This window comes from Rhopalosiphum padi, chromosome 3 (genome assembly GCF_020882245.1).
Source record: "Rhopalosiphum padi isolate XX-2018 chromosome 3, ASM2088224v1, whole genome shotgun sequence".
Lineage (NCBI taxonomy): Eukaryota > Metazoa > Arthropoda > Insecta > Hemiptera > Aphididae > Rhopalosiphum > Rhopalosiphum padi.
The window spans coordinates 71,275,117-71,300,831 of NC_083599.1; the positions used below are offsets into that span (position 1 = coordinate 71,275,117).

General features: G+C 25.5%; 2 protein-coding genes across 2 annotated transcripts; one reads left to right on the forward strand and one right to left on the reverse strand.

The window, feature by feature from the left end:
• Positions 1-560: 560 nt before the first annotated feature.
• LOC132924688 (dynamin-1-like protein) lies at positions 561-9,507 on the reverse strand. The gene is made up of 12 exons (XM_060989122.1): positions 8,977-9,507; positions 5,627-5,771; positions 5,334-5,542; positions 5,056-5,266; positions 4,894-4,994; positions 4,669-4,815; positions 3,255-3,418; positions 2,823-3,189; positions 2,586-2,762; positions 1,808-2,036; positions 1,504-1,715; positions 561-1,430 (listed from the first exon to the last, which is right to left on the reverse strand). Exons 1-12 carry the CDS (start codon positions 9,076-9,078, stop codon positions 1,374-1,376), a joined length of 2,121 nt encoding a protein of 706 aa, XP_060845105.1. The 5' UTR covers positions 9,079-9,507; the 3' UTR covers positions 561-1,373.
• Positions 9,508-14,798: 5,291 nt separating this feature from the next.
• LOC132926731 (mucolipin-3-like) lies at positions 14,799-25,498 on the forward strand. Its single transcript, XM_060991124.1, has 13 exons — positions 14,799-15,495; positions 18,611-18,804; positions 18,875-19,066; positions 19,789-19,939; positions 20,173-20,366; positions 21,590-21,686; positions 21,763-21,881; positions 21,951-22,100; positions 22,655-22,762; positions 22,844-22,966; positions 23,565-23,771; positions 24,411-24,568; positions 24,746-25,498. The coding sequence occupies exons 1-13, from the start codon at positions 15,402-15,404 to the stop codon at positions 24,810-24,812; spliced, it is 1,854 nt and encodes a 617-aa protein (XP_060847107.1). The 5' UTR covers positions 14,799-15,401; the 3' UTR covers positions 24,813-25,498.
• Positions 25,499-25,715: the final 217 nt, after the last annotated feature.

Here is a 25,715-nt window from a genome sequence, read left to right on the forward strand (position 1 = left end):
AGGTGCAATTAGTTATTTTTAAACTACATTATATAAGTCAGTGAAATTGTTCAGTTATTCTATTTTTGTATAGTTTATAAGTTCATAGCCATTAAGTTCTAGAAAACAGAGAACAGTCTAATTTTGATTAACTAATTTAGAAAAATTGTAATTAATGTAATTTTTTTTTCTTAAAAATTGTTATCAAGTAATAAATAAATAATTGTTTTTCTACGTTTTTGTTTGCTAGTTTACAAAACAAATACAGCAACACGAGTACATGTTATAAGTTTATTATAGACACATAATGTACCTACTATGACTATAAAGCTTTAAAAATATAACTAATACATAAGTATAACCAGGGCATATCACCCACAAAATTTCAATGTTCTAAGTAAATGCCTATTTTAACCTTGCTTTCACCATGACAATGAACATTTTTTGTACCTGTTAGGTAAAATTAAGTATCAAATTTGCAGTCTTAAATAATTTGATTTAAACATCACTTAAATGCATCATTCTGAATAATGATTTATTATCAGAAAAAAACTGAAGTTATGGTTGAAAAAGAAATATCATTTAGATCAAAGTAACAAACAGACTTCCTACAGACAGTTTGTCACATTTATTATAATAATCGCAAACATCAATTATTATCTTTGAATAACAGGAATATCATATAACTATTATAAAAAAAGTGCGTTAAGTTATCTTAATCACTAACATTAATTAATGTAAACATTGAACAATTAAACTTGAACGATCTAAAAAAAAAAAAAAAATTATACAATTGAGTAACTAACAGACCACACTAGGTATTGTGTGAAATCAAATATTATAATTATACCACATATGAATAAATAATGTTTTTAAACATAAGTTTTTTTGTTTCATAATCATTAATACAGTATTATAGATGAAATTTAAATATCAAATTAAAAAGTGTTAAAATATTTTTTTATACTGTTTGTAGAATAAAACCATACATAATATTATAAATGCATTTCATGTTGAAATCACCAACAAATAAAACAAAGCTGATGGAACTATGGACAAAAAAAAAATGTCTAGTTCTAGTTTCTACATTTTAAGCATACAATAATTTCATACCTAATAAGTTTTTATTGATCTTTTGTAATTATATGTACATGAAAAGTGTAAGGATGATTTTTATTCATAGTACAAAGTAATAACTTACGCACGTTCAGACATCGTTATGGGGAGGGGGATTGAATTAAACACTAATGGTACCCCATAGTATGTACTAGGTTATTTTGGTCCGTACATTACATTTAATAATAATAGTAATAATAATAATGGCGGATTCGTAACAATGTACTGATTGGGGATTTATTTAAAAACTAAATACTACACATTAAATCTTCACATGTTCACCAGACATGCACTTCACGGATCTCACTAATTATGTTGTTAGCATTCTGTAAGGCCTGTTGAAAAGAGAAAAAAGTTTACAACCATTTTTTATGTAGAAAAGTGATGGTGGACATAAACACACAATACCTTAAGCATATCGATGGCTTCTTTTCTGCGATTAGATATATGTTCAGATTCATTAAGTAACTCTTCTACTTGTTCGGATTTGTATAAATGTGTTACTAGTTCTGATTGCAAGTAGTTCTTCACAAAATTTACTAAAAAGTGCATTATAGCTTTTGGAACACTATCTTGAATAGATTTTCTGACAATGTAGAAATATGATTTGATCAATCTTTCTATAAACGAACAAGAAAAAACAAAATCAAAATATACATTCAACAAGTTAACAAGTCATAATAATTTTCAAGTGGAGAACAATATTATGTACCAATTACGTCACAATCACGTAGTTCTTTCTCAGATAGGTTTCTGTTTGATGGACTCTGCAAATCCATGCTGTTAAAATTGCTGACTACACTCGAAGGCCCACTCATTTCATTTTGCACTTGATGCACTGGTGTTGTTGCTGGAGATGATTCAACAGAATTCATTTCACCGTTCATGTCAGCTTGATGCTGTCTTGGCGTTTTCTTCATTGATCCTGTGCTAGCGACACTCTTTAAAACATAAAATATATTAATACATAGACAAAAAAAGTTCTATAGGAACGTGCCTATTTTTTCTCTACACTTTTGTGGTAAGTAACAAATACTGGTAAAATTAGATATTATTTTTTATTTGTCCTAGAAAATTAAAAAATTGTTGGTTGTCAGTAAATTATGATGTATGGAACAATATTTCAATATTCAAATAATATGATACAAATTTGTTCATTTTGCTTGCAATACAGTAGATAATGTGTATAATAAAATAAAATACATTTTTCAAATAAAATTCAACATGTAAATTATTTACTTTAAAAATGAAATATAATAAATGAAACTATCAAAAACTTCAGCATGTAGTATGAATCAATATGAATCTTGATTTGTTTTTTCATTCATTAATTATTATTCACTTTAATTATAATTCAGGATTTACAATCTTAATAATTAACAAAAACTTCACAATATAATATATTATATCTGCAGATGGTTTTGTACGCAAATAGCAATTATCAAAAATGTAAAAAAAGTTAAGTACTATCACTAGTATTGCACACTTACATCTCTATCACATCCAGTAACAGAATTGTTCACATTGTATTTTCTCAACATGCGTTGTCTTGAAAATTCGTCTTCTTCAGCACTTTTCATCATGAGTGATACGAGTTCTGCATCTCTATGAAAATCTGGGTGTTTAGTGTTTATGTACGCAAGTTCAATAGCCACCAAATTTTCAACCTTTAAACAGTAACATAGTAAATATAAATATAATTATTTTTTGTTGTGGCTCAAACTTACCATTGCATTTGTTGTAGGTAAACGTCTACGCAATAACTGTGTAACAACATCTACAATGCTTTCATGGAGCTTAGGGAATCTGATCATTTCCTGTTGTGACTCAATTCCACAGTGTTGAATCATACGCTGCATTTCTTCGTGTACAAGTTCTACACATCGTAAAGATGGTTCTTCTAGCCGGCGTATTTGTCTTTTTACCAACAACTCAAAAGATACTTCTGGAACAAATAATGCGGGTCTTGGCCCTGTGGCATTCCGGATGGCAGTCAACACATCCATTTTGGATAAACCAGTCAAAGGATGAATAGAATCCAAAACCTTGCCAAACGTCTCATGAAATATATAACATATTCGAGCACCACCGCACCTATAAATAAATAGAATTATATAATAGAATATTTATTAAAAAAAAAAATCAATATTTTTAGTTACAGTTCAGTTGTTTCGATATTCTTAGAAGTACCATCAATTGTTGAACAATACGCTGCAGCAAATTTTGTAATGATTTGCAACAGTGTTTGGCTCTTATCTGTTACATCATCACCAAAAGAATATAAAAGTGATTGAAATTGTGAAACCATAACATTCACTCTTGTCTAAAAACACACCATTCACAGGTCAAATAAACTTCTTAAAATTATTTTATATTGCTAAATAGCAGGGAAAGTGAACCTTTCTATACCCATACGTCAAATAAAAAATGTTAGCGAAATTGTATTTTCCCTTGCAAGTCAACTAAATTAATAACTTTTTTCTTGTTAATCCTATAAAATTTCTATTGTTTTTGAATACTTCCTTGAGTCACTATAAGTCATAGATTTACGATCTCTGCTATATAGCATATAATTAATATCATACGACTTGACCATTTATTTATTCTTTAATACATATTCAATGTTTTGATATATTAAATACTACAATGGACATTTTACAATGAATAAAACTATACTGAGCTTAGATGTTTTTTCTAATGTTTTTGTGGATAAAAGATATTGATGATCATCAAAATAATTAAATATTTTACTTTTAATTTAATGAGAATATGGTTCTATTTTTAAAATATTTTAATAATACCTATTCTTAAAAATATAATTAAATACACAATTGTTTTATACATTATTTAATTTTTAAGCAACCAGTTTTTAAAGATTTTTATTTTTGAATGAGAGAGAACATATAAACGATGAAAATATGAAACCATATTTTTCAGGAAAATAATAAGAATATGATATGTTGTCAGGAAAAATATATCAAAAAAGAATGGGTTTTTAGGTGTACAATTTATTTTTAAAAAGATGTTTTTCAAAACTGTATTAACCCAGGAAAATATAAAACAGTAAAATATTAATGTGGAAGTATATTTTCCAGGAATCGTATAAATAAGAAAAATATTGCTTAGAACTGTTTAAATTGGGATAATATTTTCCTTATTTAAACGATTCCCGAAAAATACGGTTCTGCATTAATATTTTAATGTTTTATATTTTCCTGGGTTAATACAGTTTTGAATTATATGATTCTAACAATATATTCATCCTTGTTAATACTATTTCTATATTATATCATTTTTTTGAAATACCATTTCATGAAAATAACAATCCTAGTTTATTTTTTCCTGTTTAATATTCTCCAGATTTATATAGTCCTTCATTAATTATGTTACGGACTAATAACTTAACCTTAATATTAACCATATAATTATAGTATTTAAATTCATAATAATTAAATGGTAATTTCCATTCAAAGTATTCAATGTATAATAATAACAAAATTTTATCAGAAACTATTAAATAAATAATAAGTAAAAATGGTATGAAAGTAGTAGTAGACTTTTCTTGATAATTACTTTTAAATTTGGCAAACAATCTCGAATGTGATGCATTAAAAGTCTGTTAAGTGTCTTAGTTAAGTATGGAGTTCCATTTCGGTTTGCCAATGAAGGATATTTTCTTTGCAAGAAAGTAGATTCATCTTTTAGAGCATCAGTAATTGACTGCAAAAAAGTTGAAGGTAAACAACAAAATATGTTTTATATATAAAACTAATGCTGTATTTAATTCTTCATACATACCTTATTGTCATTTATATCTTGTTGTGATCGATTAACAACACCAATTATTCCTAGTTTAACAGGAATCACTCGACCACATAATATATCAACAGCATCAGTACCTGAAAAAAAATTAAGTTACAAATAATATAGCAAATTTAATTTAAGAAAAATAAGTATTACCTGCGTCCATTAGATCAAGTTTAGTAATTACAGCTAAAGTTCTCTTTCCTTCAGAATCTACGTCTTTGGCTAACTTCAAACTTTCACTAGTTGACATATCTGTGTTAGCAGTACTTACTGCCAAAATTATTGAATTAGGATTTTGAATATACTTGACAACTAAATTTTTCACTTGAGATTCAATATCTTCTGGTTGGTCACCCACAGGAACCTAAAATATTAAATTTAATAATGTCATGAATACATTTAATTTTAAATAGTAAATCATCAGTATCTACTTTAGTTATTCCAGGTAAATCTACGAGCGATAAATTCAATACGTGTATGGAATATATTTTCAGGCTAATAGGTTCGGGACATATTCCTTTATTACTGCCAGCAACCTTGTTGGTCTCAGATTGAATTTCTTCTCGTATTTCATTAAAATCTTTAAAAATTTTATTTTTACAATGCAGAAATTCACCCCATTCTTCCAAATTAACCGTACCTATATTATTATATAATAAAAAAAATTAAAATTAATACATTACTAGTTTAATCATTAATAATGTATGAAAATGAATAATCTTACCATTTTCAGAACTTCTATGTTCCTTATCAGTCAAAGGGCAGTTGACAAGTTGAAGAATTAAAGGACATCTAGTAACGATTCCAATACCTCTGGGTAAAAATGATCTACCAACAATACTTTCTATTACAGAACTTTTACCAGAACTCTGTAAAAAAAAATATGTATATATAATATTATATATATATTTACAATTGTGTTTCATTAAGACTGATGAAACAGTTTTATAATGAAAGTATAATATTTAGAGCTTGGATGTTATGGCTTAGCATATTTTTTTAGTGCAATCAGAATTTTATTATACCAAAATATGATTTAAATTTGATTCATTGAGTCTATATTCTGTTTAAAATAAGAATGAACCTTGTAGCAGTTAGGCAATGCTAATCGGTCATCCCCATCAAATCTACCATCCATATCTGCTATGTAGTTATGCCACGCCCTTGTGCACAAGTTGGCTGCCAAGGTTCTTTCTTATGTATCATTAATTGTTTACAAGTATGACAATTATACATATAAAATCTTTTAGCAAATTTATATATAAGGCATACTCATAGCCTAGTGGGTTTTACCCTGGTAATACAACCAATAAACGCTTTTTAGTTACGCAATACATTTTTCACATTTAAATATATTGTATATTTCTTGTATTTATTTGTTATTTTAGTGTATTTTATACAAAATTTCAAATTTTAAATAATATTTATTACTTTTTGTTATACAGATTAGTGAAAAAATAATCATTAATCATATTTAATAAATATATTAAAGTATATTATATATTAGTTTAGTATATATTAACGATCATCTGTTCCATTTCATATACCTTTCTCTTCCTCAAACTACTATCTTAACTCACCGATCATCCGTCTTATGCGCATTGCCAACACTGACCCTTCATTCTCTCTCTAAAATTTGAGCCTCGTTTCCTAAACTTTTAAAACTATTATTATTATACTATTATATTCATGTATTAAAGGGTTTGTCTCGTATTGTAAAAATAAAAAAAAATAAAAAAAAAAATAAAGTATATAATTACATATTTAATTAATTTGTGGTCATTACACATACGAGCTCTAATAATATTGATAAATATTATCCTTTATTTAAAGTGGAAAATCAAAATATAATAAATACATAAAAATTATACTTAATTTACAGTAAATTTTGAATTTAAATTTATTAAAAAAAATTTAATTAATAATATTAACTATATTTTTTATTGGATTTATTCTTATTAAAAATCAAAAAAATCAACAACTTGTCAAACTAGTTAAATGTTTTAAAATTATTATTTTTATTTTTTTTATTATTCAGTGAATTTATAACGGTTAGATACACAAATATATACCTTACTTTTTAGAGGACATAAAATTTTGTTAAAACAGTTATATTTATTTTTATAAATGTAACTCCCCGTTCTATGATCTTAAGTTATAGCTTTAAATTTTTTAAATAATAATTATATATATCACGTGGGAAAAAATTATAATAACCGAAAAAATATTAATATTTGTATTATCATCACTTTTAATAGTTAATGATGATTACAACCTTTAAATAATTTTAAAAACAATTGATAAAATATTAAAACATTAATGGGTGATAGCACATTTAATATTTACAAAAAATAACAATTTAAGTAGTATATTATTTTAATTATATGCTATAAATTAAAATCATTATTTTCAACAATATTTTTCCTATGCTCAGTGATTGATATTTTTTTTTTTTAGCTGGTTGAATGATTTATATTATTTAAAATTTTTAATTTTTAAGTAAACAATTAAGTAATAGACTGAATGTGTTACTAACTTACTACAAAATAAATAGTATAAGTATATTACAGTCCACTTCGACTTGACAGAGAATAAATGTAGTATACTATAAGATAGTATATTAGTATAATATACTGAGGGAAGCACAAGGGGTAAATATTGATAATTTTAGATCAACGATTTTCTGCAGTTGCAGTATTAAAATCTAAGTGTCCAAACTTAATGTTAAAAACTAAATACAGTGGAAGTAACATCGTTGATGCCTAATTTTGAAGTATTAATAAACGGGAAAAAAGCCCATTGTTCACATTAAATTTTTCATTATATATTAACAGTAATCATTTTTGTTGTACTAAACAATATGAATAGCTGGATTTTTATCATAAAATTAAAAATACTTGAATATTTAAATAATATAAAATCGTAATTAATTTTATCATTGGAGGCATGATTATTTATTTTTATTTTTAGGGATGCATGAACCAAAAAAGTTTGGGAACCTGACCTAACCCGCTGATGTACAGAATAGTTATAACCTACTCTACTTCTTGTTTGACATAATTAAATCATGTCTGTTGAGAAAGTATATACATTTTATCAGCGATTTATGGTCAATGGTATATTTAAAATAGTCAATAATTTGAATAAGTGTTGATAAACAATATTGAATGTTTAAAATAGAAATAATTAGAACAATAAATGCATTATTATTAGATTTGTCAATTTTAATTTTCAAAAGCTTTAGGTAGCATAGTATTATTTATTAAATTGTTATTTATTCCACTTAGTAATATATAAAAATGTATTAGGTATAAAAAAATGTATTATTAATTTATTTATTATAGAATAATAATATAATGACAGTGAGTAAATTGTTTTAAAATGTCATTTTGAAAGGTTGGAGCTGACTAATTCGATTGAACCCAAAGTCTGTTACTGGACACATCACTGCTATCTTTTTTTTTCAATTAAATAGATATTTGTTATTATTAAATACAGCGAATAAACACTGTATACTAGTAGGAAATGATTTCATTTAAAAAATAAATACATATTGATAAATCTTAGGTATATGTTAAAGGACAGTTTCAAACTATTTAAATAAATAACTCTTGATTAATAATCTATTATTAAACAAAAATAATTAAATTAACTCTAATAGGAATAATTGTTTTAAATAATTGGAAAACTTAATGTTTTTATTTAGTTATATACCAATGTAGATAGACAAAAAAAGGTTCTTCTATATTGATGAGTTAAAAATGATTCATAAGTAATCTCCTAATATGAAACATATGCAATAATCCAAGGTTGTTTTTTATTTTCCAGAATAGTTAAATGACACATTGTAATTATTAACTATTGAAAAGGACAAAATTAAATTCATGTGAATTTTTTTTCATATAGAATTATTATGTAATATCATTTATAAAATTTAACTTATGATAGAATAAACAAATGCATATGGTAGGATATTATACATATTAGTAATATGAATCCACACAAGTATTGCCTCTAACAAGTAACAGACTTAGTAAAATGGTATAGTCTTGTTGTGGCAGAAAATTAACATACCTGTGATCCGACAACCACAATTTGAGGAAGCTGTATGGCATCGTAACCGACAGTGTTGAACACATCTTGCAATCGGTTGATGACAGGAATCAATGCCTCCATTGTAAGCGCCGTTAGTCCACCGGGGGATGGGCACAGACACCACACAGGCTAGTTTCTTTGGGCACGAACAATTTTAAACCAGCGTGTACTACTCGTAGGCGCCGGCAGTGGAGCGGGTGACGATTAATTTCTTTATCTTATTTCTAAGTATATTAGTATAAGTATGATCGGGTGTGTGGAATTCGGTTATTGATGGCAGTTTTTAACAAATGTTCTAAAATTCAAAAGGCAACGTGAACAGTGACAATATCGATATAATATCAAACAGACACGATCGATGGTGAACGGGGTTTCTCGAAATGGAAATATTACAATTTACAATGTACAACGAACGGCAGACAACAATGTTCAGTGTTCACGAGATGTCGGAAATCGGGATCGGTGATCGACGGCCGACGCGCTGCTCGTGATAACGATAACGATTTTTATGCCGCGACCCGACGATCCCCCTGCGAGTTGGGCGGACCGTGGTAACAGACGCATCCACTGGTGAACCGTGAAAACGGCTGTGGCTGTCGCTTGATAAGCAAAACAGTGGTGGCTGATAAAATGATAACCGATTGACTAAGAAATTGTACATATATATAAATATATAATATTAATGTATAAATTACCTATATATGAAAATGTATAATATTATGCGACGGTGTGAACTATAAAGTCGATTAACTGAAGTATGAATCGGTACTTTCCTGTTATACGAAACTACCATGATTTTTGACAACATCACAATCCTGTCATTTAAGACTACCAAAATGGTACTTTCCTGTGATACGAGAGACTACGACTATTTTTGTGACTACCACCCAAGACTACCTCCTTTATCGCGACTACCACAAATCACAATTAGCTGTACAATATCCACGCGCTGGGTTCTAGCGTAGCAATTCACAATTATTATATTATATTATTATATATATATAAATAAGGTGATTCAAAATTTATGTTACAGCCATTTTAACAAATCGATATTCAAAATAGAGAACAATTTATGATACAATAGTTTTTTGATGTAAAAACATCTAAAATGATAATACGACACTAATATTATTACATTTTTTTTTATATATAATTCGTAATTGTGGCCATCATTATTTATTATTTTATTTGTGGATTTACCATTTTTTTAGCACTATTATTTTTGTATTTATTATAATTATTATTTTATTGTTTTTAGTGACCGTACGCCACATATTATGTAGCGTGTGTTGTGTAATACATATGATTACTGGGTATTTAAATCCTTTATATATATATATAATTCGAATATAGCCATCCCAACAATACCTAATGATTAAAAAAATATCAAAGAATTAAATATGCAGGTGCATTATACAAATATAAATATTAAATAAAACTAAGGTAGTCTGTGATAATAGGAAAGTGTGCAAATTTTGGTAGTTTTAGATAACAGGATTGTGGTGTTTCACATAGGTTTCACAAAACAACCGTGGTAGGTAGTCTTAACGGAGGTAGTCGCGGAAATAGCCGTAGTCTCGTATAACAGGAAAGTACCAATATGAATCATTAAGTAATACTCTATACATCGACTATATCTCTGTAGACTATGGTTTGAATACCTACTAATAGGAAACTGTATATTATTTTATTATTTACATATGATTATTTTAGAATTTTAATTTTTGATAGTTAGGTACCAAATGTTTGCAGATAATTTTAAAATTATTACCAGCCCACAATTTACAATATACTCATTATACGTAGGTATATCGCATGTTTATGCATACTAATAGTTATTCACAAAATCGATTTTGTTATTTGTTGTAACTCAAAAACGGATAACCAAACGTTTATATTAGTATTTCATATACATGATCAAATTTTAAAAATATTTTAAATAAATCTTCATTTGGTCAAAAACCATCAAAATTTAACGCAAGGTTCCTCATAATATGATTTTTATTTACAAATTATAAAAAAAAAAGTGGATACCGCTCTGTTGTATATAGTAGACATGGAGATGAGTATAGGTCACAATAATGGATATGTCATGATAAAATAATTTTATCATGGGATGTGTTAAATTTGAATGCATTGACAGGTATCTTGTATACGAAAAATGATTCTGAACGGAGATGACTTGTAAGCCTAGGATAAATAGTAGGATATATTATATTTATATTATTATTATAACCTATATATATATATATATATATATATATATTATATTATTATTACCTATGTTTAAATTGTAATATATCGTTATTTTATTCGATTTCGTAAAAAAATAAATTTCATACGTTCATAAAATTTTTTCTATATTGACGCTGGAGTTTTTTTTTTACTAACCTTGGAGAACCTTGTGTTAGGTTTTTTAACCTTAGATATCAATAAATCACAAAAATTTTATAAATTTTCAACTTCAAAATTCCTTGCAAATTTTCCCGATTTTGACATAATATTATGTAAACATTTAAACTTTAAATGGTTATATAAACAGAAATTGAGACCAACGATTTTTGATTTTCTTTTTACTAAAACAAGAACAACTTATAATAAATCTTGTATTAAATTTTAAAGTTTTTTTGGTAAGCCAAATGTTTTTATCGGCATTTCAAGAAAATAAATCAAAAATTTCAATGGCCTATAAATAGTTTAAAAAAATTCTAAATATTTTTAAAATTTAATCGTAAATAGATAACGATAATATAAACTTTTGGTGAAAAATTCAAGTATTTACATGATTCATTTTTGAGATACAGAAAAATCAAAAAATCGATTTTGTCGGTAAAAATTCCTGTTTTTTCGTTATCTTTTCAGGAAAAACCTGACGCTTTTGAAAACTACTAGACATTTTTTACTTTTGACCTCCCAAAGTACCAACTATAGATTCAATTTCCTTTTCAAAGAGGGGCTAAAGTAAAAAATCAAAGCACTATTACTACTCCAAAACGTGATGACAGACACAAGAAAAAAAAACACATCATTGTAAAATCAATACATTCATCACTCCGTTCAGAATTTAAAATAATTATAAAAATAAATACATAAGTATTATCTAACTAAATTTCAATTGAAATTTTCACCAAATATTCCCAATATCTTATGTACAAAAAATTTTTTAAAATATATAAACTATGTTAATAAAAAATTATTCGCTGGGTTCTTAAAGTTGATCATACGATTATTTGTGTTCGTAAATAACTTTTTGCTTTGAATATTATACTAATAACAGGAAGTTATAATAATAGTAGGTAGGTACCTATAATTTAATAAAACGTTTTAATTTCTTACGACATTCGTGTGACCTTTATTACTGTCGTAGTATATTGTAATTTTGTCTCATATGCTTTAATAACTACCTATTTAAATCTTGTTAAACTGTTGTCTGTTTACATTAAAATTTTTCATTTTACTCAGAAACTAGTGACAAAATTACACGGATTTGGATCAGTGTGTTAGGTTTATTTTAATGAGATTTATAAAAATTAAAATAGTCTAATGGTTACCAATTTGTATTATATCTAATCATAAATTCACAATAGAAACTTATACCAATACGGCAATGCGATTTCAAATAAAATAAAATTATCAAACTTACTTATGACTGAATTAGCAAATCATAAGTATAATTATGTATATTAGACTTGTAAAGTTTTATCTTGGAGATCAAAAACACAAATTTAATTGTTTATGCATTTTGTTAATAAAGCAAACAAGACCGTACTAAAATACTGCATCAAAAACTGAATTTGTATTGCTTGCGGGGGCGGCTCGTTATAAGAATACTAGGAGCGACTGCCACGAAAATTGGGAAACAAAGTGTTTAAGTTTAACAGTTTTATTCATAATTCATAACAGAAGATTGATCATTCAAGTAAAAAATAAGTGTATCTATATCATAATTTGTAAAAGTTAATGAAAAATTTAACTAAAGAAGAACCTAAAAATATTACATTGGTCCTAATAAATGTAATAGTTGGTGGGTGGGTTGTTTAGAAACTTGCTCCTTGAGTTATGAAGATTCAAGATTTTGATAGTCTTATAACTTGTTCTTGGTCTTTTTTGCTTATATCACTAGCTTAAAAGTTAAAGTAGTTCTAAAATTCCCAACCAGCAGTCCAGTACAAATAATACATAACTACATAAGTATACAATAGTATCTATACTATTTTTTGTGACGTCTCTGCTATCTCTGAAAACGCAGAAAAAGCCTAATCCCTAATATACTTTTCTTGTGAGTTGTGGTTATAGGTAAACGGTATTTAGATTCATTTGACTATTTTATATAGATAACACACTTATACGTTACACACCTACCACTTGTCCACTTATACCAGCTAATTGGCAACTATAGTATTTGATGTAGGTAGTAATAGATGAAACATATCGATAAGTTAATTCAGTGATTGGCAATCTTTTTGGACTCTCGTGCTACATTAACGAATTAAAAAAAATTCACGGGCTGAACAAAATAAAAAATGTGTATTCTAAAATTATTTACTATGAAAAAAAATTTTCAGCCGGTTGCCGACCACTGCGGTTAATTATGGATACATCTGATTTGGAAAGTAACGAGGTGCCGGGTCTTTCCATTTTTCCACCCGTTACGACCGTTATACGTATCGGAATTTTTTTATTACCACAGCATCAGGTAGAAATAATACATTTATACTGTCCGCTGGACGTAAAAAGACTATTTTCGAACACTTCGGTTAGGATTGAAAATTAAACTTAATTAGTTAAGTGTAGGCATGACAAAAAAAAGTACTCAGCTTAATCTCTAAAATCTCTTAATTACATAATATGCATTTAGTATTTACAAAATAATATGATGTTATTTATTTTTAAATCGGTGTCTATTTCCCAATTTTATAAAAATATATTAGCTGTATGAAAAATACCTACAAAGCTATAACATTTTTATAGAATTATTTATTTTACTTATGGTACTTTTCAGTGATATTTAATACATTTTTAATATTTCCTTGTCCTAAAAAACTTTGATAATTTATTGAGCTTGAAATACCTACACCAAAGTTGGGCAAAATATTATCTAGATAATTATTCGAATGATTTTATTTTTTTCATAATCATTCCAATAAAAATGTAATTGAATAATTTTCAAGCATAATGCAATATATTATATTCGAATTCTTTACTATTTCGTTTCTTCTTCTTTAGAATTTTAGATAGGTAGTTCTATATTTGTTTCATTTATTTTATTTTTCTATTTATTTCAAATAAAAGAATATTTACAATCGTGAACTTAAAATACAATGCTAACTATTATTTTTTAATACGTAGATATTTTAATTACCAAAATACCAACCATATGTTAACTAAGATAAAATTACTGAAAATTATTCAACTAAATATGAAATAAATATGAAATTTCTACGAATTTAGATAAAATTAATAAATCATCATACATAACTATTAAACTATTTTTATTTTTATTTAATTTGCGAAAAAAAATGCAATGTTTTAATTCTTTAATGCCAAATATTTAGTTACTTAGTGCTGTATTGAATATTCCTATATGTTGAACGTTCTACGTTATACCATATTTCTTACATAATCTACCTATGACTTTTTAATAGAATATGTCATTATGTCAAAGTTCCAAAATCAATTAATGCTGTAACACAACGAACAATCAAGGTTATTGAAGCGTAAACCGAGTACCGACGGCGTGATATAATAATATTCATGTTTACAATACTTATATAATAATAGTATCTCCATCGCACGTCTCGCTCACCAGCACATCATATTATCAATAGGTAATTATTGTAAATTGCATCGCGCCGCCGATATCGGTAATGTCGTGTTTTGTTTACCATTTTGATAACGTGTTATCTCGCGCATTTCTATAATTATTATACTTTTAGCTGTTACTATGGCCAATGGGTCGATAATCGATACATATTAAATCCCCGCTGCGTTAATCTTATTCACACTAATCTGTTTCTGCGTGTCCCGTAATAATATTATAATAATCCCTAATTAAAACGTAGTAATAAACCGACTGGCGACTAACGGAACACGTTAGAGTGTCGCTTGTGTATAAAAATTACAGTAATCACTCAATCACCGTTGTGTGGTGATCGCGCTTTTATCGCAAATGTTGTCACTTGTCGTTATTGACGATATTATATTATAATTTGTGCATTTTCGTGTTGGTTTTCGTTTGGACGCATCACACGCACAAGTGCTTAACAGGTTATGTGAGGGCCGCGCCTTATAGGTATGTGACGGCGACGATGTAATTACGTTCATATTATTTTATTTCTATTTACGCGGCCAACGGTATCCATCAGTGTTTGCTCGTACGATTGTTTAGAAGGCAATCAAGCACAATGAATGGTGCGCAGGATAATGCTAGATACGGACTCACCGACCAGTCCAATCTGTCGAGCGGATCGAACAATGTGGATTTATACAACAATTCTGGTATGGTTTTGAATTTTCATTGATCATCCGCTGAGTATGGTCTTTACTGTCTTTTTTTTTACATTTTTTACTTAGTTAATGCCTACAGTTTGTCACTAGTTGCTAATATATCAGTGGATGGCTTCGTTCAGTAAAAGTGCTTAGTTTTTAAATTTCTTGAGGTGTTATAACTTATTTTATTACATTGATATTAAATATTGGTAAAAATTATAAGAATGCATCATGTAAACACATAATGAATTTTGACAATAAAAATCTGAATTAGACTTGATGTATGTGCTAATTCAGTATAGTTATCTCACAAATATGAAATGTGGAAAAATAATATTGTAGTCTAAAATGGAAATTTGTTATACTAATTTATCTAACTTATTAAGATTGAGTTATTATTTAAACGTATATTAATAGTATTTGCATGTTACTCATGCTTATTTAATTTTTTTTCTTCAAAACATGTTTTTACTGTTTTTAGCCACTTAATATGAAATTATTAAAATATTGATTTTTTCAAAACAAAAGTATTCTTAAATTACAAATTAGGTACCAATTAATATGTATTAATAATTAGTATGTTATCCCTCTCTAGATATTAAGTAAGTTACCGATGACCAAAATTTGATTGTTCCAACACATTTAATTTATTGATCACAAAAACAAATAAAACTAATAAAAAAATGACTTGTAGTTTTTTGAAATTTGCATTAAGACTACTAGAGTTAAAAAAATTTATTTTAATTTTTGAATATAACTTCCTTTGATAAAAAGATATATTTTCAAATACTTTCAGATACCAAAACACATATTTTGAAAAAATATTATAAAACGGGAATAGTATAATTACATTTATACTGAAAATAATTACCTGAAAGTTCTTCAATTTAAAACTTTTTGAAAGTAGAAAATGTTTTACTTAGTATTTTAAATTTTATATATTTTAAATATTTATTATATAACAGGTATTACATTTTTCAATTTTTATTTCTCAGTGCCATAGGTTCCATAAGAGATCCTGTAAAATATTTGGAGAGTAATAAGTAGAGCGCGAATTTATATGCATTAAAGTCCAACCAAATATGCACTAAAAATTTTAGATATGCATAAATATATGAATCAAAATGTTATAACTTATAAATATGCGTAAAAAAATTAGGAAAAAAAAATTTATTTTTTGAACGTTTATTTTTTTTTAAATATATTTAATATTATACTATAGATACTTATCTACTATATCTACTTTTCTTAATTTTTTCGTCACTCATAATTTTGGTATATGTATTTTATTTCCTTGATTATTGATCTTAGGTCGTATTTAGGAAAACCGTTTACCTTTACCTATAATGTACCTATTAATTTATTTTGATATTAATCGATACTCTGAAAATATTATTGTAATAGACAATTGTATATATTTCCAAAATGTCTAAAAAAACAAAAAACTATCAAAATATGTACTAAAAGATGAAATTTGCTATTAAAACTGTTAAATAAGCCTTTAAAATAGAAAAATATGCACTAAAAGTTTCATTTTTTAAATCGTTAGGTCATGAAACAAATTTTGTGCTCAATTAGCATATCATAGGATCACTCAAAATAAATATGCAAATGTATACAAATCCGCCCTCTATTAATAAGTATTTGGTAGCATACAAGGCCCTTGTGGGGTACACCTCCCATTTGTCTTACTGTTACAATACTTAATTTTTTTCTAGAATTTGCAAACAACCAAAAAAGTGAACAAAATAAGTAAAATATTTTAAGAAAACTGGAAAATTACACTTTTTAAATTATTTATAGTTGTAATTTATAACTAGGATTATTCACTTACTAATATTTTTGAATTAAACTAAATATCTAAAGTCCAGTTCAGTTCAAATTTTAAACCACCTATTTATAATTCAATAAAATCCAAAAAAAATGTCTTCTTCAAAAATTAATTTCATAATCTACATTTATATTTTAAGTTTGTATTAATTTATTTTTAAGACATTTGTGATAATTGTTAAAATTTGAAGTCTTGGAGTTTTAGACTATTATTTTTAGAGTTATGACTAAATAATTTAAGTAAATTTCACAAATTGACCAGAAAATTTATTTTATTTTGATAGTTCTTACCAAATATTTTTAGAACAATATTGATAATAACACCGTTAAGAACCAAGCTTCAGCGGATTTTGATCTAAAAATGATTTTTTGGACCAGTATCCAAAAAACGTGAATTCGGAATAAAAAAGGCAATAGAAATAATATTGTAAATCCTCTCTGGACTCCATTTATGCTCATTATTACCGGTTCCCACTTACAAGTTTATAGTAATGCATTTAGTGAATAAATAATGTAATTAAATAAGTGTCTGATGATTATTAATATTAAGCATAATTAAAAGATATACTGGTAGTATATTGTTATGCATTTTAATGAATTTAATATGTTTAATATAAAAAGGATATGATTAATTTTTATTTAAGTAAACTATAGGGGCTTCCAAATTGTTTTGTTAGAGGCATATAAAAATTTAAAACTGCAAAATAAAATATCTAATCAGTAGAGTTAGGATGTTTATTACTTTTACAGTTTACATATTTTGGTACTCATTTAAATATTCAATATGCTATTTAGCACACATTTAATGGTTTAGTATGTTATATCCAAAAATATAGGTACCTATCTACTAATATCTATTAGGTGTAAGTTATCATTTTGAAATTAAGATTAGACATTATAGAAGTGAATATTTAGATGTTTTATGACAAAAATAAAATTATAAGTCTGCTTGCAACTCATATGAATCTACATAGTTCAATATAAATTGTCTATTCATTAAGAGGACATCACACTTGCACGTGTTAACACAATTAATTTTAAAAATGCATTTTTTATCAAATTTTCAATCTGCATTATCAATTTTGAGTTTTTAGCTTTAATATTATGGGTAATTAATTTATTATAGCATTTAAAGGTAAAAATATTATTTGTGTTTTTGGTATAAAAAAACATGAATAAAAACAATATGAACTGTTCATTTTTAGATTATCAACTATAGTTGGTGTACTAGTAAAAACTTGTTTATGGAATATATTTTTAAGACACCTGGCTTATAACATTTTTAATTGTTTAGAAGCAGATTTGTTGTTGGATAATGAAGAAGAATACATTCATCCTTATTCAGATGAATATGTACTTTTGGAGAGGAAGATGCGTAATCGGTTATCTTTTTTCTTTATGAATCCAATTGAAAAATGGAAAACAAGAAGGAGGTTTCCGTACAAATTTGTAATCCAAATTATCAAAATAATATTGGTTACACTTCAAGTAAGTGATTAGATACAAATATTTTATTACTTCTATTATAATTTAAAATTGTTTATTTATTTTTTTAAAGCTTTCATTATTTGCTCATACTCGCTACAGTCATGTAAATTATACATGGGGAAATAGAATTACATTTTCACATTTGTTTATTAAAGGATGGGACCCAGCACGAGAAATAGTTTCTTATCCACCTGCTCTGGGACCATTAGCTATTTATAATATTGAATCATTTTATTCGACTATTAACTATGCTGTAGTTGGAGTAAGTATAGAAATTACATATTGTAAGTGTTATTTATTAAATATTCTTAATTTTTTTTTTTAATTTTCTAAAACAACAAAACTAATACTAAATAGTTTCATGTATCACAAGGGCAAAGCTTTCTTTTTTTATTGATATTTTTAGAAATTTTTTTATATTTACTAAAAACATCAGTATACAGATACTTATCATTAATAAATATATAAATATAAATAATGTTAAACATTATTTCAATAAAATTGTATGGCATTCAAAAATCAATAAAAATATGTAAATCATTTTTTTATTTTTATAGATATAAGTAGTAATAATCTAATAACTAATGAATCATCATAATAATTTATAATATTTGATGTGATTTCTCATTATTTGTTTTAGTAATAATAAATTTCATATTTTTATGACAGTTTTTAATGAGTTAATTTAATATTTTATTTTATTATTAAGTAATTTTAGTTTATTATTTTATAAAATAATATTAAAATTTAAAAATGTGTAGGTACAATCAAATCAATTTACTTTCACATTTGTTGTTTTTAAAATATCATTATTTTAAACTATTGACAGTTATTTAAAAGATAATAAGATTTTTATCAATTAAGATTTATATGAATGAAATTGTTTTCAATTGATTTATGAATATATTATTATTATTTTGATGGTTTTTTCTAATGAAATATTGTAAGTTTGTATTTTATTGTAATTCTTAAATATTTATATAGTATGCTAACATCAGTAACGCAATCGGATCATACTCATATATAAGTGAAGATAGTAAAGTTGTGGATCCAATATTTTGTACTGTTCATTATAAAGAAGGTAGTGTGTTTGGTTTTAACGAAAGTTATACTTTTGATGGAGAAATAATACAAGGTAACTGAAATTTGTGCTGTTATAAATTTTATTCTCTATCTCATAAGATAATACATCACTTCCTGAAAAGAATCAGTTTTCTCTGTGCATCCTTACACAACACCCTGTTATAATGGAACCAGTCTTGATGACAAGGTGACGAGTAGGGATTCATAGAATTGATGCATTTTATCATTGGACAGAGTATATGTTTTGGTTATTGTATAAATAATATATATATATTTTTAATCTAGAATGCTTGAATGTCACTATAACAGATGATATAAAAAGTAAAGGATTTTCAATCAAAGATTATCTAATTCAACATAATAAGACAATATATTTTTCGTCTTTATTAAAAGCTAAATTAAAATTTGCATTAAAAACTGTTAACTTCAGAGTTGCTGGAAAGTATTCACCTCCTGATTGCTACAAATTTGAAATTCAAGTAAATATGATTTTTGTTATTTTTTAAGAATAATTTAATTTAACATTAATTAATGAATAGATAAGTTAATTTTTTTTAAATCTTCTGAAATAACAAGCACAAGCTTATTACATTTAAAATAAAAAATTTGCAAGACTTTTGAGTCATTTTTAAAACTATGCCATTGTATTATCAAAAAAATTTTTTTTATAAAATAATTTATAAAAAAATAAAATATATTGATATTTTAATTTGTTAAATATATATGTCACTGTGAATGTCCACAATTGGTGAGTGCTGACAATCACCTAGTAAATGTCAACATACACCTACTAAATTGGTGAATGTTGAAAAATTAAAATAATATAGACATACTAGTGGATGTTGACATTTACATTAAGATTTTGGTCAATGTTGACATAGGTTACGTATTCAAACATAATATTATAGTATAATACTATAGACTAGTGGTCTTCAACCTTTTTGGACTCGTGACCCACTTTTTTAGGCCTATATTTTTCGCGACCCACATAAGCTTTGTAAAAAAGCTAAAATTGCTTTATAAGTATAGACAATAATACAAAATAGAAATTATATGTTTAGTTATACTTATAAATATTAAAAATTACTTTTATTAATTATGATTATTATTATTAAACAATATTATACCTGTATTATTAATTTAAATTATGATTATTCTGCCATAAAAAAATTATTATTTTAAAACAACGGCAAAAATTGTTCTACTTATTGCAACATGACATTTTGAACTGCATAAAATGCCAACATTTCTACAACCACACTTTTTTGTGGTGCACTTTGTTTTGCAATTACAACGTGTATAGATAGGTAATAGAATTTTAGATAAGATCAGATTAAATAACATCGGCATTACCAACATTCACCAATATCGTTATATAAATGTCCACATTTGCTAGTAAATGTTTACAAACAGTACAAATTTAATCAATATACCAACATTCATCTAGACTTTGGTGTATGACGACAATAACTGGTGATTGTCAGCACTCACCACGGTATATTATATAATATACCATGGCACTCACCAATGGCGGACATTCACAGTAACAAATATAATATAAATAATCTATGATTAATAAAAATGTATTTTATACAATAATACGTTATAAGTAATAAAATAAAAAAATGATAGATTTGTCGTATAATTTTATTTAAATAATCTAAATCTTAATACATTTATGCATTATTGGATATTTTTACAGATAACATTAAATAATGAAGATATGGATGGACAAGTGTTAGTAGACTTGGAAGTAAATCCATTTAGGTTAAATTGTAAAGGTAGCGTTGAATACATAAGTAAGTTTAACAAATAGTTTTTAGGGTATGTCAAATTGGTATTAATAATACATATTGCTATTTTCTTTTATTTAAGTTGACAACAAAGTTGAGTCGTTTTTGAGAAGTGTATTAAATTATTTTGTCATCATAGTATGTACTATTTCAATGATATTATGTACAAGAGCTATATTGAGAGCACAATTACTGAAATATGTAAGTATTGTAATTTGGAAACTATTAATGTCATTTGTAAATTAATAAAATTTATTTTTTCAACTATAGGAAACTATAAGGTATTTTGAAGACATGCTAAAGTCGACATTAAGCTATAAAGCCAGGTGGGAATTTTGGAATTTGTGGTATATAATGATAATCATTAATGACATACTGATCATATGTGGTTCAGGAATAAAGGAACGAATAGAGAAAAAGGTAATGTCATATATTGTTAATAATTAATATTATTAATTACAACAATGGTTTACATACAGTGTTGAATTTTTAAATTCCTTAGCTTTTTTCCCTAAGTAAAAATTTGAAAATTTATTTTATATATTATAAATTTATATGTAACATCTCCCTTCTTTCCATTGAAAATGTCTGTGTAAACAACTGATTTATTATAATTACACTAATTGACCCGAAAAACATTGTTTTGTAAGTGATTCAGAGTATTGTTGTAATTAGAACTATCTGTATGCAAAATTTCAACAAATAAACGCATATGGTCATGAATTCATATAATTTCCCATAGGAAATAGCACTGTTTTTTCCAATTTTTTTAATTTTTCGGATAACTTTCCCCAATTCTTTTTTTCATAAAAATCTTATTTGGGCTATTACAAACATTTGAAAAAAAATGAACCTAATAGGTCCATCTGTTATCAAGTTATTTGCTTATCAACGAAAAGCATTTCATTTATATATAGATTATATTATTATATTATAATGTTAATAAATTTTGTTTAATTATTATATATTTGTAGCAATTTATTGGTGACCAATGGAATTTATGTAGTGTACTACTTGGAACTGGAAATTTGCTCGTCTGGTTTGGAGTTCTTAGATATCTAACATTCTTTAAAACTTACAATGTAAGCTATACTTTATTGATCATAATTCTTAGTTAATTTATATTACAGATTTAGATTTGTTTGTTTAAACATTAATTTCAGGGTGTAATATTAACATTACGGCAAGCTTTTCCAAATACTTCAAGATTCATTTTATGCGCAATTCTGTTGTATGCTGGCTTCACATTTTGTGGCTGGTTGGTATTAGGACCATACCATATGAAAGTAAGTGTTGATGTCAAAGTCATAGATATAATGTTTTAAATTATTTTCTAATATATCCATAAAAATATACAAGAAATTTGATTTAAATTATATATACCTGTTGTAACATTATTCATACTGTAAATTATTATTAATACAAAAAAAAAAAAAAACTATTTGTATACTCTATCTAGCGAGAGAACCGAACTAATTTTTGTTAGATTTAGGTGTGTTCTCTAACTCAACTAAGTATAGATATTAAACGTTTATAATTATAATACTAATGTAATAAGTTGTGATAAAAGTAATACCCTGTCTGAAACTTGTAAAATAAATTATTTTCATATTTAATACTAAACTTAAAATACTTTAATTATGTTTTTATTAATAATAACATATTTAATATTATGTGAATCTAGGAGTTCTCACTGTTTATGAATAAATAAAAATAATGCTTTAAGTTTTCACTATTAAAAAAAAAAGAAATTGTTAATATCTATTCTATTTAGAATTTAGATATTAAATGATCCTATTTTCATCTTAAGTTAAATAGTTATATAGTGATGATACATACCTTTTTTTTTTAAAATTATTTTAATAAGTGTATTTGTATGTTTAGTTTCGATCGTTGGCAAGTACATCTGAATGCTTGTTTTCTTTAATTAATGGTGATGATATGTATGCCACATTTACAATCATGGCTACAAAATCCTCATTGCTGTGGTGGTTCAGTCGTTTGTACCTATATTGCTTCATAAGTCTGTTTATTTATGTGGTTATTAATCTCTTTTTATCGGTAATCATCGACTCTTATGAAACAATTAAGGTAAATATTATACTAATTAAGATATTTATATTTCATTTAAAATTGCTTATTATCATATAAAGTAATTAATTTTAATATGAATTTTTAAGTTTTATTTAATTTTACCGAGTGCTTGCTTTTATATTAAAGTTAAATTCATTTAGATTTGTTTTTAATTCTCAAAGTTGCTGTTATAAACAAATGGTATGCATACCACTAATATGAAAAGCTACTAAATAATGATTTATGAATAGCATACTTCCATTGATAAAATATGATTTATAGCTAAAGAATAAGTATTTTTTTAAATCCTCATGTTATGTTATATCAAATGAGATTTTCATTTAATTTTTGATTTTATCTTTACCTACTTTTTCTTATTAAATACTAAATTCCTAAATTTCCTCCCCCCCCAACACTTAAATATAAAGCTTGTTAAAAGTATTAATTATAGGCAAGCAATTGAAAAAATAAATAAGAATTATTAATAATATTAAAAATTATATACTTTCAAGTAATACGTAAACATTTAAAAAAAAATTGCTGAGATAAATCTTCATTAATCATGGGATTAATCATGACAAATATTTATAAATACTAATGTATAATATACTTTAGATCAGCTATATTATAATTTATATTAAATTTATTTATTTTTAGAATCAACCACGTGCTGTTTTACCTAAGACTGACCTGGAAAAGTTTATGGTTGAAGGTACATTTCCTACATCATCTTTTGATATTACAGAAGAGACTGATAATTGGGCACAAGTATCTTTTACCCAAACAATTAGGAGAATATTTTGTAGTTTTTGTATGTAAGTTCAAGTTTAATATAATTATTTCTCAATTCAAGGATAATAAAAACGAATTACGATTATCGAATTTAATATTATAAACAATAATTGACATACAAGTGACGTTATTCTAATTTGACAATGAGAATAATATGTCCATGGTGACATGTTTTTTTATTTAACAAGTTTTATTTTCAGTGATTTCAAAAATTTACGCCAAACATGTTTGTTTATTTATCAAAGAAGCCGACATTTAATTATTTGATTTGAAGATGGCTATGTATTTTTAATTTTATATTTTCGTTACCAATATTTATTATTATCTAAACTCTATATTTTATACACATATTATAGAAGTTTATTATACTGCATACATATTATAGACTGATTCACTGTGTATCCTATCCTATAACTGCACTTCACTAATTGAACTATAATTATTAAATTAATTTAGTCTCATAAGATAGTGATCTGATAGGAGTATAAGACAAACTACTATTATAGGTTCATTATGTTTAATACTTAATGTTCATTCAATAGTTTGTTTAAAGATATTTATGATTAAACGTGCTTGTTATTGTTATTGTTTTGTTTGGTAAATATTGTGAGAGAACAGACGTAATAATTAATATTGCTTTCATGAGGCGTTCCTAAAAGTCAATTATTGTTAACTTAAATAATAATTATGAATACTGTTTATGTAATATGAACTAAATTATAATGTTCGATTAATAATTGTTTGGTTATGCATGTTATATAATTTTTTAAATGATATATTATATCTTATTATTAATCTTTGATTTAAAATAAACATGAATTGTTGTAACATTATATTTTGTTTGTTCCCATTTTGGGATTTTAATTATGGTATGTCAATGCTACATAAAATAATATGTTTATGTAAGAAATATTATCTAACTTATACAAATATAATTTGATTTATGTATTTAATGTTTTGTTTTTTTTTTAAATAGTGATTATAAATTTTCACCAAATATTTATAAAAAAGTATAAATATGTAAGAATTTAAAAAATTTTTTTTTTCAAGTTCGTGTTGCAACTATACTTTTGCTTAAAAAGATTGAATATTAATTAATATAAGGTTCCTCATAAGTTATAAATTGTTCTTATAGCAACTTCAAAACATTGAAACTACAATCTACATAGT